At 46.1% G+C, this 14,704-nt stretch overlaps 1 protein-coding gene across 1 annotated transcript in view; it reads right to left on the bottom strand.

The window, feature by feature from the left end:
* Positions 1-14,704, bottom strand: part of LOC119958294 (polyunsaturated fatty acid 5-lipoxygenase-like) — a 172,224-nt gene that overhangs the window by 98,717 nt on the left and 58,803 nt on the right. The window contains exons 6-8 of the mRNA XM_038786728.1: positions 14,229-14,422; positions 5,863-6,006; positions 2,046-2,249 (exon numbers count right to left, since the gene is read on the bottom strand). Coding sequence (XP_038642656.1) covers positions 2,046-2,249; positions 5,863-6,006; positions 14,229-14,422 — 542 coding nt within the window. The remainder of the gene's footprint in view (positions 1-2,045; positions 2,250-5,862; positions 6,007-14,228; positions 14,423-14,704) is intronic.

The following is a 14,704-nucleotide window of genomic DNA, read 5'->3' as shown; positions in this document are numbered from 1 at the left end:
CCTCCCAAAATGCATCACCTCGCACTTTTCAGGGTTAAATTCCATTTCCCACTGTTTGCCAACCAGTCTGTCGATATCACCCAGTAATCTGTGGGAAATGTAATATATTTGATATGATAATTCACACTGTCTTTGTAAGCGCAGTAGCGTTATCCAACCACTAGGGGGAGTAGCTCTGGGAGTACTCAGGAACTTGTACTGGGCTCCACCCATGGCTCCGCCCACGACTCCTCCCCCTAGTGCTGCTGTATAAATACCCTTGTCCAGAGTCAGCCTGAGTTCACTAAGAGTTCATCAACGGGTAACAGGCTGGCTCTGAAGTAAGTCGATTAAAGCCCAGATTCATATCGGAAACACGTGTCTGGTGAATTGATGGTTCCATCATAATCTAAGGCTTTCCTCCTGACTATTTACAGCAACATCAATTTTGTGTGCCCTCTGGAAACTTCTCTTTTATTCTTCCTGCTAAAATAGACAATTTCACATTTTCCCACATTACACTCCATTTGCCAGATCTTTTCCCATTCCCATCACCTATTTTTTTGTAGCCTCCTTATGTCCTCTTCACAACACACTTTCCTGCCTGTCTTTGTGTCATCAGCAAATTTGGCAACATTCCCATCCTTCCCGTCATCCAAGTCATTTGCAAAATTGTAAACAGTTGATCAGCTCTGAAACCAGAGCCAGTTTCAGACGCTGGATAAACATCCCTTTTGAAGTAATTGTGGAGAAGGAAGGTCACACAGCCAAAACCTCTCGCTTTCGGACAGTTTAATATTAGATCACAGCCAGACTGTTATTTTAATATCAACTGGACAGAACTCAAGCAGCCGGGCTGGGTAAGCAGTCCCAACTCCACAAAGACTTTTTTTTTCGAACAGTCCCTGATCAACACCTGCCATGTAGTCCAAAAACAGAAAAGCCCCTCATGCAGAAGAATTATTTCTTTCAAGGGGCGGGATTCTCTGATCCTCAGGCGAAGTGTTGATGCCGTCGTAAACGCCGACGCATTGTGGCTCTGCATATGAGCTGTGGCCCACCGTAAAAACACAATGCAACATTTAAAAACAAATTGTATTTAAAGTTTACCGAGATGGGACTGAGCAAGCTGACCAGTGAGCATCGGACAGCACTTTGCTACATTATGAGATGGACCCGGCAACAGTTACTACACAGGAAGCTGTTTCAATGACTTCTTCACTTGTTTAACTGTAAATTTGTGTGTGTGAAATTGGAAATGCTCAGGAATTTTTTAAAGTGTTTCTTTGTCAGAATATTTAATGGTGTTTTTAAACACTGGATTTGCCCAGTGGATTTGGACCCAGCCCAAGGTCGGAGAATCCCGCCCAAGGTGTTTTGTGTCATTTGCCCAGCCACAAACACTTTAAAACAGAACTGCCCCACGAAGGAAACACCTTTTGAACTCTGACTTTGGACTGTGGAACTCACATGAACAAATATTCATTTTTCCGTGGTTTTTGTACTTCCAAACTCCAAACAGGGGCTGGTTTAGCACAGGGCTAAATCGCTGGCTTTGAAAGCAGATCAAGGCAGGCCAGCAGAACGGTTTGATTCCTGTATCAGCCTCCCGAACAGGCGCCGGAATGTGGCGACTAGGGGCTTTTCACAGTAACTTCATTTGAAGCCTACTTGTGACAATAAGCGATTTTCATTTCATTTTTCATTTCAAACTCTTTTACTCACTCCCCCTTTTAACTTGTGAATGTGTAGAGTAGGAACAGGAAATATTCACTTTTTTAATGGTTTTTGAATGTGCAAAATAAACTAACACTCTAAGTTAATCATAAAAAGAAGGGGTTGGGAACATATGCACACACCGCTTATTCTTTCAAAAACTAAATTCAAAGCTTTCTGCTTACGGTCAGTAAGAGGAAATCAATGCAGTTTGAAGTGCTCCCTCTCCTGTCTATAACACAGGATTCTATGATACATAGATGATGAGGATTCGAGGACACCCACCCACCCACCCCAGCCTCTGCACTAGCTGCAATTTCCCCAAATTAAAATGGGAGCGATGTCCTCACCTTGTAAACAGGATGTACAGCCGGCAGGTGCCTGAGAGTGGCCACGCTGAATGTCTCGGCGATCAGGTGGGTCCTCAGGAGATGGGAGACCAGCTCAAAGTGCTGAAAATCTAAACTCCGCACCCACATCTTAGCCAGGAGCCAATCCAGTTCGCCGTCCGAGGGAAGGAAAATGGGATTGTCTTTTCCTGGGGTTTGCTTCAGCTGTGAGGAACAAGAAGAATTATAATGGACCATGATGTACACTGCGTTACATGCAACAAGCTGCATTTATATGGCACCTTCAGAAGAAGCAAAACATCCCAATACACTGCAGAGGCGAGGGTCACTTGTGCTTTTAAAAATCTCCTGCCTTTCACCGCAGCGAGCTGCTTTTGCGGTGCAGCAGGAGGATCACCCCCTTAGTCTGAGGAATGGAGAATCCAGCCGATTGGTTTGAAGGAGAGAAAGGTGGAGAGGTTTAGTGAGGGAATTCCAGAGCTTAAGGTCCACAGGAGAAGGAAAGAACAGGGATGAACAACGGAAATCGGGGATGGTCGAGACCAGAATTGGAGGATTTCAGAGATCCCAAAGGCTTGTTGCACTGGAGGATTGACAGGGAAGCAGATTGATTGGAAACATGGCTTTGCACCACTCACTAGACCTACTTCATTGGGACAATACCAAACCCCCCCCCCCCCCCCCCCCCCCCACCCCCAGCCGAGTCTTGCCGAATAAGAGCTCCCCCCCACTAAGAGGCCCGCCCTCCCCGCGAGCCCTAGATCGTCCATGTTTTGCATAAAGTTGGCCAGGCCTGGAACCGACAGAGCAGAACGGCTGGGATTTGATTTCTCTTGCAAATACTGGAGCATTACCAACTAAGTTTATCTTTCCACAACTCAGTTCGGACTCTCTTGTGGTCTACAAAGCAAAGATAAAAATTTTAAAATGGGAAAGTCTTCACAGGTGGACCGCTCGATCGCATTTTAACAGCGGCAAATCTACATGTGTTCCCTGAGGAATTAAGCAAATACTTTGGGGTAGATTTTGTAGGACCACCCAGCCGTGGGAATTGTCACGGGTGGGACTGACAATCTGACTGACGGCTGACCTCGGGCAGGAATTTATGGTGTTGGGGCGGGAATGACCAGAAAATGTCACCCTACCTCCTGGCAAGTGTTTGTTTAGAAATAGAAGGTAGTTAGTTCCGTCTGAAGCCATTACTGATGCTTCACATCATATTCTTGTGTTACATCACCCAAGCCCAACTCACAAAGGTGGGTGTAATTCCCCAACTCACCCACGGTGGGTTTGGAGTAAGGCGGGAGGGTGCAGAAAATCTGGCGAGAGGCAAAAAGTCAGAAACCGACGTGGGCAGAATCCTGTTGCATTTCTCCCAATGACGGGTTAATGGTATCATTCTTCCCACTGGCAGGTGCCACAAATGAATGAAATGAAATGAAATGAAAATCTCTTATTGTCACGAGTAGGCTTCATTGAAGTTACTGTGAAAAGCTCCTAGTCGCCACATTCCGGCGCCTGTCCGGGGAGGCTGGTATGGGAATCGAACCGTGCTGCTGGCCTGCTTTGGTCTGCTTTCAAAGCCAGCGATTTAGCCCAGTGAGCTAAACCAGCCATTTTAATCTCACGAATGCTCATTAAAACAGCTGCCCAGCAGCATCCCGTCAGACCTTTCAATCCTACGGGAACAGACTCAAAGACAGCTTCTTTCCCGGCAAAGCTGCATGAGAAGCTCACAAACAAGGGCGTCAAAGGGGCACCGCATTGTTTACTGGGAGGGGATACACAAAAGCTACAGATGTGGTGGGTAGAGGTCCAAATGGGGCATGGGTACCTCGTAGGTGACAGTCTTGGGCAGGGGAGGAAGGTGTTTGAATCAAGGAAAAAAAATTCTTGAGACTCCTAGCCTCTGGGCTGCTGACATCCTGCATGGTCTGGTGAAGACAGGCGGGCTGGAGAGAGTGATATGACTGTGCTGGGCCGGTGTTTAAATATGGCGGCGAGATCTTTGAACCCATCAGCTGACAGCGGGTGGTCGAATCAGCTGGCAGAACGGCAGGTGAGTCTGAGCGGAGCTCACTTGTGAACAGTTAATGAGGTTCCAAGTGAGAATGAAATGAAATGAAAATGGCTTATTGTCACGAGTAGGCTTCAATGAAGTTACTGTGAAAAGCCCCTAGTCGCCACATTCCGGCGCCTGTCCGGGGAGGCTGGTACGGGAATCGAACCGTGCTGCTGGCCTGCTTGGTCTGCTTTAAAGCCAGCGATTTAGCTCAGTGAGCTAAACCAGCACCTGGTTCTAGGGCTGAATCTAGCGCTGGATTCTATTCTGGTTGGTGGGACAGGCACCGCCGGAGACATCTGCCACTGAACTCAGTCTCAAAATGAGAGAATTCCACCCAGAGTTCTCAGGGGGCTGCTAATGAAGATCATTCTTGCCGCAAGGCTCTGTCTGTCCACAGATTCACACAATGCAGGCGCAGTACCCAAACTCCCATCGCCTGTAATTAGGAATTGTCCACAGCGTGAACAGTTTTGCAATGGTGCACTGGTCTAGTTCCAGGTTCAGTTTGAGTTCCAGAGTCTGTATTGGTTTTAGGGTTTGCATTAATTTAAGGTTTGTATTAGCTTCAGGGTGGGTGTTGGTATCAGGGCACGTTTTAGTTTTCAGCTGCTGCATTTTACCTGTACCTGCCAGTATAATTTCAGCAGGGGAGGCTCGTAAAATAACACTGGCCCACCCCAGCGCCTTCCCGCCCAAACCAAGTTGACCTGCATAAAATGGGAGGGTTTGTCCAAAATCATCAGCTCACCTGCCATATTGAATTGGACAATTAAGGGTCAATTAGGCTTGTTAATGGGCTACTGTACCTGGAAAACCTGCTACCCACGCCATGCGACAGTTGGTGTGGAAAGCCTGATTTAAAAGAAATTCTTCAACGGGCGGGAAGGAAGAGGCAAGCTTCTATCTTCAGGGGTAGCACTTTGCGATTCAGGGAGTGGCCTGCTTAAGAAAAAACAACCCTGTCCTTCTGACATTTGCACTGCATTTAACCCACCAGCATAGCACCCTGTCTAACCTGCCCAAACTCTCCCTTCCCAAGACCTCAGACTAATCTGTCTCCAGGATCCATTGGACCTTCTTTGTCTTCCTCATTGCCGACCTGTCGACGCTCTGGCCGCTGCCATGACTGGTGGATCTGCTGACTGATCCGAATAGCTGGCAGCTCCTGAGTGCGGGACCTCCTCCCTTGGACCTATTTCACCCACCCTGCAGCATGTAATGACTGTGGGACAGGGTTGGTTCCTTGATAAGTTTGTTTCATGGTGACGGGGTGGGGGGGGGGGGGGGGGGGGGGGTGACAAGGTCACCTGCGCCCCCCTAATATTCTGCCGAAGATCCTGATTGAATTCAGGGTCCTTAGGTGGGATTTTCTGGTCCTGTCCATTGGTAGGATCCCATTGAAATCTACAGAGATTGGAATTGCGCTCCACATCCTCTGTAGGACATGACACAAAAATTATAATACGGGAAATAAAAGAGATCAGAATTAGAGCAATACAGTCATTGAGGAATTGAAGGGCTGGAGATATAGGCCGGGATTTTCGGTTCCTTCCTGCAGTGGGTTTTCCAGCGGCGGAGTTGCCTCGTCATTCCAATGGTAGGATCCGCCTACCCCACCATTGGAAAACACAGCACAGGAGTTGCCTTCAATGGAACGTAAGATCCCTCTGGTGGGAAGGCCCCTGAAAATCCTGCCCATTGGGAGGGAACATGGCCAGGGATTAGGAATCAATGTTGACCAACATTTCCTACCTGGATAGCAATGGGGACCATGTGGTCCACCTGATTGAAGTGCAGCAGGCAGATGGGGGCTGCAATGTACTGCTGGACACCTTCAATTACATTGGCAGGAATCCCATCCAATATCTGATAGTTCACCAGGTAGAGATTCCCCTTCTGAAACAAACACAGAGAAAGAGAGGAGCAACAGAAATTATTCAATATTGACATATTGTCTGAATACAGTACCTATGTAGAGCATTAATAACAGCTGGGTTACAATGCCTCCCATCTTCCATTCAATCTCATCCAAAACTTGCTGCCCCTTATTCTAGTTTGTGCCAAGCCTCATTCACCATCATGTCTTGTGTCCCGCGTTGGCCCCAACACGAAAACATACCCATTTTTGAAATTATGAATTTTATTTTCAAATCCCTCCATGCCCTCGCCCCCATGCCCATCTCTGTAATCTCCTCCAGCCCTACATGATTTAACGGAATCCATGTTCCTCCAATTCTGTCACAATTCAGTGCTCCTGACTTTTTTTTGCCTCATCAAAAACAGATAATGGAAAACAGAGGAGCCAAGGTCCTGATGACTATAAGGCATCGTAGCAAAAGTAGGCCATTTGGTCTATCCGTCTGCTCTGCCATTCAATGAGGTCATGGCTGACCTAAGATAATCCGTAACTCCTCTTTCCCTCCTTGTCCCCATAACCCTCGATCCCCTCACTGATTAAAAATCTGTCTGTCTCGGCCTTGAACATACTGAACGACCCAGCCTCTACAGCTCTCTGCGGTAAAGAATTCCACACATTTAATACCCTCCGAGAGACACAATACTTCTTCATTCTAAACTACAGTGAGTTCAGGCCCAACCTACTCAACCTCTCCTCAGAAGAAAGTCCCTCCATAGCCAGGATCAACCTCATGAACCTTCTCTGAACTGCTTCCAATGCCTGAGATGTGGAGGCTAAAGATGTTCACAGTATTCCAGATGTGGTTGAAACCAGTGCCTTGAATAGTTTTAACAAGATCATTATTTATATGCTCCATTTCCTTTGAAATAAAGGCCAATATTCCATTGGACTTTCCACTTACCTGCTGAACTTGTATTCTAGCTTTCCGTGATTCATGCATGAGGGGCAGCACGGTGGCACAGTGGTTAGCACTGCAACCTCATAGCTCCAGTGACCCGGGTTTGATTCCACCATTGGGTGACTATCTGTGTGGAATTTGCATGCTCTCTCCTGTATGCGTGTGTTTCCTCTATGCGCTCCGGTTTCCTCCCACAGTCCAATGATGTGCAGGTTAGATGGATTGACTGTGCTAAATTGCCCCTTAGTGTCCAAAGGTTAAGTGGGGTGATGGGGCATGGGAGTGGGCCTGGGTGGGTATTCTTTCACAGGGCAGACCTGATGGGCCAAATGGCCTCCTGTGAAGATTCTATAATTCGAGGACACACAAATCCCTCTGTGCTGCAACGTTCTGCAGTATTTTTCCATTTAAATAATATTTAGCTCCTTTAATCTTCCTACCAAAGTGCATAACTTCACATTCTCTTAACTTTGCCAAGTTTTTCCCACTCCCCGAACCTGTCTATATCCCTCTGTAGACTCTGTGTAATCCTCACCACTTGCCTTCAGGCCTATTTTTGTGTCATCTGCAAATTTGGCAATAGTATGTTCTCTTCCCCATCCAAGTGTTATGGGCCAGGGTTTAGAGAACCCCAAAGTGTATAATGGAGTTCACCTGACCCACAACTTTTAATAGATTGTGGTTATGGGGAGCACACCAACCTACCTTACAGGTGTAGAACATAGAACATAGAACACTACAGCGCAGTACGGGCCCTTCGGCCCTCGATGTTGCGCCGACCAGTGAAACCATCTGAAGCCTATCTGACCTACACTATTCCATTTTCATCCATATGTCTATCCAGTGACCACTTAAATGCCCTTAAAGTTGGCGAGTCTACTACTGTTGCAGGCAGGGCGTTCCACACCCCTACTACTCTCTGAGTAAAGAAACTGCCTCTGACATCTGTCCTATATCTATCACCCCTCAATTTAAAGCTATGTTCCCTCGTGTTGGTCATCACAATCCGAGGAAAAAGACTCTCACTGTCCACCCTATCTAACTCTCTGACTATCTTATATGTCTCTATTAAGTCACCTCTCAGCCTTCTCCTCTCTAACGAAAACAACCTCAATTCCCTGAGCCTTTCCTCGTAAGACTTTCCCTCCATACCAGGCAACATCCTAGTAAATCTCCTCTGAAACCTTTCCAAAGCTTCCACATCCTTCCTGTAATGTGGTGACCAGAACTGCACTCAGTACTCCAGGTGCGGCCGCACCAGAGATATATACAGCTGCAGCATGACCTTGTGGCTCCGAAACTCAATCCCCCTGCTGATAAAGGCTAGCACACCATATGCCTTCTTAACAGCCCTATTAACCTGGGTGGCAACTTTCAGGGATTTATGTACCTGGATGCCGAGATCTCTCTGTTCATCAACACTACCAAGAATCTTGCCATTAGCCCAGTACTCTGCACTCCTGTTACTCCTTCCAAAGTGAACCACCTCACACTTTTCCGCATTAAACTCCATCTGCCACCTCTCAGCCCAGCTCTGCAGCTTATCTATGTCCCTCTGTATCCTATAACATCCTTCAGCACTATCCACAACTCCACCGACCTTCGTGCCATCTACAAATTTACTAACCCATCCTTCTACAACCTCTTCCAGGTCATTTATTTAAAATGACAAACAGCAGTGGCCCCAAAACAGATCCTTGCGGTACTCCACTAGTAACTGAACTCCAGGATGAACATTTGCCATCAACCACCACCCTCTGTCTTCTTTCAGCTAGCCAATTACTGATCCAAACCGCTAAATCACATTCAATTCCATACTTCCTTATTTTCTGCAATAGCCTACCGTGGGGAACCTTATCAAACGCCTTACTGAAATCCATATACACCACATCAACAGCTTTACCCTCATCCACCTGTTTGGTCACCTTCTCAAAAAACTCAATAAGGTTTGTGAGGCATGACCTACCCTTCACAAAACCGTGTTGACTATCGCTAATCAACTTATTCTTTACAAGATGATTATAAACCCTATCTCTTATAACCTTTTCCAACATTTTACCCACAACCGAAGTAAGGCTCACAGGTCTATAATTACCAGAGTTGTCTCTACTCCCCTTCTTGAACAAGGGGACAACATTTGCTATCCTCCAGTCTTCCGGCACTATTCCTGTCGACAAAGACGACATAAAGATCAAGGACAAAGGCTCTCCAATCTCCTCCCTGGCTTCCCAGAGAATCCTAGGATAAATCCCATCTGGCCCAGGGGACTTATCTATTTTGACATTTTCCAAAATTGATAACATAACCTGAGTGTTCTCCTCGACAACATTGTCTTTCTCCAGTGTAAACACTGACGAAAAATATCCATTTAACGCTTCCCCTATCTCCTCTGATTCCACACACAACTTTCCACTACTATCCTTGATTGGCCCTAATCTTACTCTAGTCATTCTTTTGTTCCTGATATACCTATAGAAAGCCTTAGGGTTTTCCTTGATCCTCACATGACTGGGACGAGGATGAATAGGTTCTCACATGACTGGGACGAGGATGAATAGGTTCTCACATGACTGGGACGAGGATGAATAGGTTCTCACATGACTGGGACGAGGATGAATAGGTTCTTTGGGGGTGAAGATAGGTGTGCCAGGTGCTCGGGGAGTCCAGCGAACCATGCCCATATGTTCTGGGCATGCCCGGCATTGGAGGAGTTCTGGAAGGGGGTGGCGAGGACGGTGTCAAGGGTGGTGGGATCCAGGGTCAAGCCAGGATGGGGACTCGCGATCTTTGGGGTTGGGGTAGAGCCGGGAGTGCAGGAGGCGAAAGAGGCCGGTGTGCTGGCCTTTGCGTCCCTAGTAGCCCGGCGAAGGATTTTGCTACAGTGGAAGGACGCGAGGCCCCCAAGCGTGGAAACCTGGATCAATGACATGGCGGGCTTTATTAAGCTTGAGAAGGTTAAATTCGCCCTGAGAGGATCGGTGCAAGGGTTCTTTAAACGTTGGCAACCTTTCCTCGACTTTCTGGCTCAACGATAGGGTACTGGGACAGTAGCAGCAGCAACCCGGGGGGGGGGGGGGGGGGGGGCGTTGATTATGTTAGCTTATTTTATTTAAATTTGATTTATCTAATTTTAATTTATGGTTAAGTTCTCTTGTTTGGGGGGGGGGGGGGAATGTGATACATGTGGTGTTACCGTATGGGGGGAATTGTGGGTGTTATGGGGCTGTTAGTTGCATATTACTGCTTTTTGCTATACTTTTTGTTATATTTTCTGCAAAAAATTCCAATAAAAAAATGAAAAAAAAAAAAAAAAAAAAAAAAAAAAAAAAGGGTTTTCCTTGATCCTATCCGCCAACGACTTTTCGTGTCCTCTCCTCGCTCTTCTTAACTCTCCCTTTAGGTCCTTCCTGGCTAACTTGTAACTCTCAAGTGCCCTAACTGAGCCTTCATGTCTCATCCTAACATAAGCCTTCTTCTTCCTCTTGACAAGTGCTTCAACTTCCTTAGTAAACCACGGTTCCCTTGCTCGACAACTTCCTCCCTGCCTGACAGGTACATACTTATCAAGGACACGCAGTAGCTGTTCCTTGAAAAAGCTCCACATTTCGATTGTACCCATCCCCTGCAGTTTCCTTCCCCATCCTATACATCCTAAATCTTGCCGAATAGCATCATAATTGCCTTTCCCCCAGCTATAATTCTTGCCTTGCGGTATATACCTATCCCTGCCCATTGCTAAAGTAAACATAACCGAGTTGTGATCACTATCACCAAAGTGCTCACCTACATCTAAATCTAACACCTGGCCGGGTTCATTACCCAGTACCAAATCCAATGTGGCCTCGGCCCTTGTTGGCCTGTCTACATACTGTGTCAGAAAACCCTCCTGCACACACTGCACAAAAACTGACCCATCTATAGTACTCGAACTATAGTATTTCCAGTCAATATTTGGAAAGTTAAAGTCCCCCATAACAACTACCCTGTTACTCTCGCTCCTGTCGAGAATCATCCTTGCAATCCTTTCCTCTACATCTCTGGAACTATTCGGAGGTCTATAGACAACTCCCAACAGGGTGACCTCTCCTCTACTGTTCCTAACCTCGGCCCATACTACCTCAGTAGACGAGTCCTCAAGCGTCCTTTCTACCGCCGTAATACTTTCCTTGATCAACAATGCCACACCCCCCCCCTCTTTTACCATCTTCTCTGTTCTTACAGAAACATCTAAATCCTGGAACCTGCAACAACCATTCCTGTCCCTGCTCTACCCATGTCTCCGAAATCGCCACAACATCGAGATCCCAGGTACCAACCCATGCTGCAAGCTCACCCATCTTATCCCGGATGCTCCTGGCGTTGAAGTAGACACACTTCAAACCAGCGTCCTGCTCGCCGGTGCCCTCTTTCGAACTTTTAACCCTATCCCTGACCTCACTACTCTCAACATCCTATACACTGGGACTACAATTTAGGTTCCCATCCCCCTGCTGAATTAGTTTAAACCCCCCCGAAGAGCACTAGCAAATCTCCCCCCCCAGGATATTGGTACCCCTCTGGTTCAGGTGAAGACCATCCTGTTTGTGGAGGTCCCACCTACCCCAGAATGAGCCCCAATTATCCAGGAAACCAAAACTCTCCCTCCTGCACCATCCCTGTAGCCACGTGTTCAACTCCTCTCTCTCCTTATTTCTCACTTCACTAGCACGTGGCACAGGTAACAACCCAGAGATAAAAACTCTGTTTGCTCTAGCTCTCAGCTTCCACCCTAGCTCCCTGAATTTCTGTCTCAAATCCCCATCTCTCTTCCTACCTATGTCGTTGGTACCTAACTCTCTGTAGTGCAACAGAGAGTTAAAGTACTTTTCAATTAAAACAATGTTTATTTATGAAACCAGTTAACACTTTATAAACCCACAGTAAACATCTTAACAACTATCAACACCAATAAATCCCCCAAAGAATACAGGACTCTATAAGTAACTCTCCTTGCAACATCCGTTGGACAAAAAAGAACCCTTTTTACCGAAAGACATCAGGTTTAACTTCTCTACTGAGAGCAGTTACCACTTTGAAATCACCAAATGAACATTCTTTCGCTTGCAGAGATCATACATATATCTAAAACACACTAAATACACCCTGTAGTAGACAGCCCAAAGCAAAAGTAAAAGCAGACAGCCAGCCCAGCTCCACCCACTCTCTGACATCACGGATAAACAGCCATTTCTTAAAGGTACATCCACTACAGCTATTTTATAAACACCAATTTCTTAAAGGTACTCTCACATGATACAAGTCATTAATATATATTATAATGTCGCCTGAGGACGGATCCTTGTGACCCCACTAGTTACAGGTTGCCATTCTGAAAGTGCCCCATTTATCCCAACTCTCCTTCTTCTGTCAGTTAACCAATCCTCTATCTGTGCAAATATACTACCCCCAATACATAGGCTCTCACCTTACTAAGTGGGCTTTTGTACGGTACTTGTCAAATGTTTTTTGCAAATCCAAGTATACTACATCTACTGGTTCCCTTTATCTATCCTGCTTCTTACCACCTCAAAAAATTCTAATCAATTTGTCAGGCAAATTTCCCCTCAATGAAGCCATACTTGATTATATTATGTATTTCTAAATGTTCTGCTTTTACATCTTTTAGAATAGATTCTAACAGTTTCCCATTGACAGATTTCAAGCTCGGAGATAAAACCAAATTACTGCGGATGCTGGAATCTGAAACAAAAACAGAAAATACTGGACAATCTCAGCAAGTCTGACAACATCTGTGGTGAGAAGAGGGAGGTAACGTATCAAGTCTGAATGACTGTCACTCTTTGCTACATTAATAGTTTTACAATTCTCTGGGAATTTTCCAAAATTTAAGGATTCTTGCAAGATTACGATCAGTGCATCCACTATCACTATTGTTACTTCCTTTAAATACCTAGGCTGCAACCAATCAGATCCAGAGGACTTATTAACCTTAAGTCCCATTAGCTTCCCTAGTGCTTTTTCTTCAGTGATATTTATTGTATTAATTTCCTGTCCCCTGTTTTCCCCCTTGATTATTTAGTATTTTTGGAATGTTACCAGTGTCTTCTGCTGTGAAGACTGATGCTAGATATTCATTTAACTCCTCTGCCATTTCCTGGGTCTCAATATTAATCCCCAGCCTCGTTCTCTCAGGGGCCACTGTTCACTTTGGCCTCACTGGTCCTTTCTTTATATTTAAAGAACCTCTTCCTGTCCATTTCTGTATTCATTGCTACTTTACCCTCATTGTTTATCTTCTGGGCAGCACGGTAGCATGGTGGTTAGCATAAATGCTTCACAGCTCCAGGGTCCCAGGTTCGATTCCCGGCTGGGTCACTGTCTGTGCGGAGTCTGCACGTCCTCCCCGTGTGTGCGTGGGTTTCCTCCGGGTGCTCCGGTTTCCTCCCACAGTCCAAAGATGTGCGGGTTAGGGTGGATTGGCCATGATAAATTGCCCTTAGTGTCCTAATAAAAGTAAGGTTAAGGGGGGGGTTGTTGGGTTACGGGTATAGGGTGGATACGTGGGTTTGAGTAGGGTGATCATTGCTCGGCACAACATTGAGGGCCGAAGGGCCTGTTCTGTTCTATGTTCTCCCTCTTTATTATTTTAGGTCATTTTTTGTTGGCTTTTAAAGCTTCCCCACTGCTCTGATTTCCCCACTAATCTTTGCCACATAGTATGTTGTTTCTTTCAGTTTAATACTATCATTAACTTCCTTGTAAGAAGTCTTACAACACCAGGTTAAAGTCCAACAGGTTTGATTCTAACACGAGCTTTCAGAGCGCAGCTGAGGAAGGAGCTGCGCTCCGAAAGCTCGTGTTAGAATCAAACCTGTTGGACTTTAACCTGGTGTTGTAAGACTTCTTACTGTGCTCACCCCAGTCCAACGCCGGCATCTCCACATCATTAACTTCCTTGGTTAACCGTGGTTGGTTTATCCCCTTACTGGAATCGTTCTTCCTCACTGGGAAATATCTTTGTTGTCAGTTACCCAAAGCTCGGCAATCCTAATGAAAAGCATCACTATGAAAGAATGATTGTCCCCAGGATTGTTTTCTCTTCCTAGCCTGACACCGCTTGATCCTGACGAACATGGGATTGAGATAATTTCTTTCCATCACTAACATCAGTCATTGGATACAGAATTCTCCCAGAAACTACAGCAAAGCAAACAAATCCCGATTTTCACCTTGCCAAGATCTCACACGGTTTATCCCTCTCCCAGTTTATCCTCAAGGTGAACCTTTGAACCATTAATGTACCTGAATTTCCTGTTTCAGTGTGGAATTCCCGAGAGATTCCTTAACCATGGCATCTGTCACCGGAAAATTCTCCAGGTGTCCCTTGTATTTCTCTATCAAGACTGGATTGAAGCCGTTCAGGAACTGGTGTCCAAAAACCCAGTCCTCCTTCCAGTGTTCCTTTAGAAATACTGAGAGAGAGAAAATAGTGAAAACTGACATTCCAGAAATACCAAGAACCCATTGACCATAATTTAAGGCTAATCCGATAGATACATAACAGAACACGACCAATCCCTGTCCACCTGCAGGAAACTCTGGATGCGGTCTAGTTGTCTAATTCCCGTAATGGCCGGTGGGATGCTCTGTTTTGCCAGGAGCCCAGAGAATTCCTGACGGCGTGGGGCTGCCCCACATTGGGAAACCCCATTGACCGGCCGGAATAACGGAGCATCCCGCCGGCGGAGTGAAACAGAAATGTGGTGCGGCGGGGCGGA

Source organism: Scyliorhinus canicula, chromosome 29, assembly GCF_902713615.1.
Source record: "Scyliorhinus canicula chromosome 29, sScyCan1.1, whole genome shotgun sequence".
NCBI classification, from domain to species: domain Eukaryota; kingdom Metazoa; phylum Chordata; class Chondrichthyes; order Carcharhiniformes; family Scyliorhinidae; genus Scyliorhinus; species Scyliorhinus canicula.
Note: the sequence above shows the minus strand (reverse complement) of the source record. Positions and strands in the feature narration are given on the sequence as shown.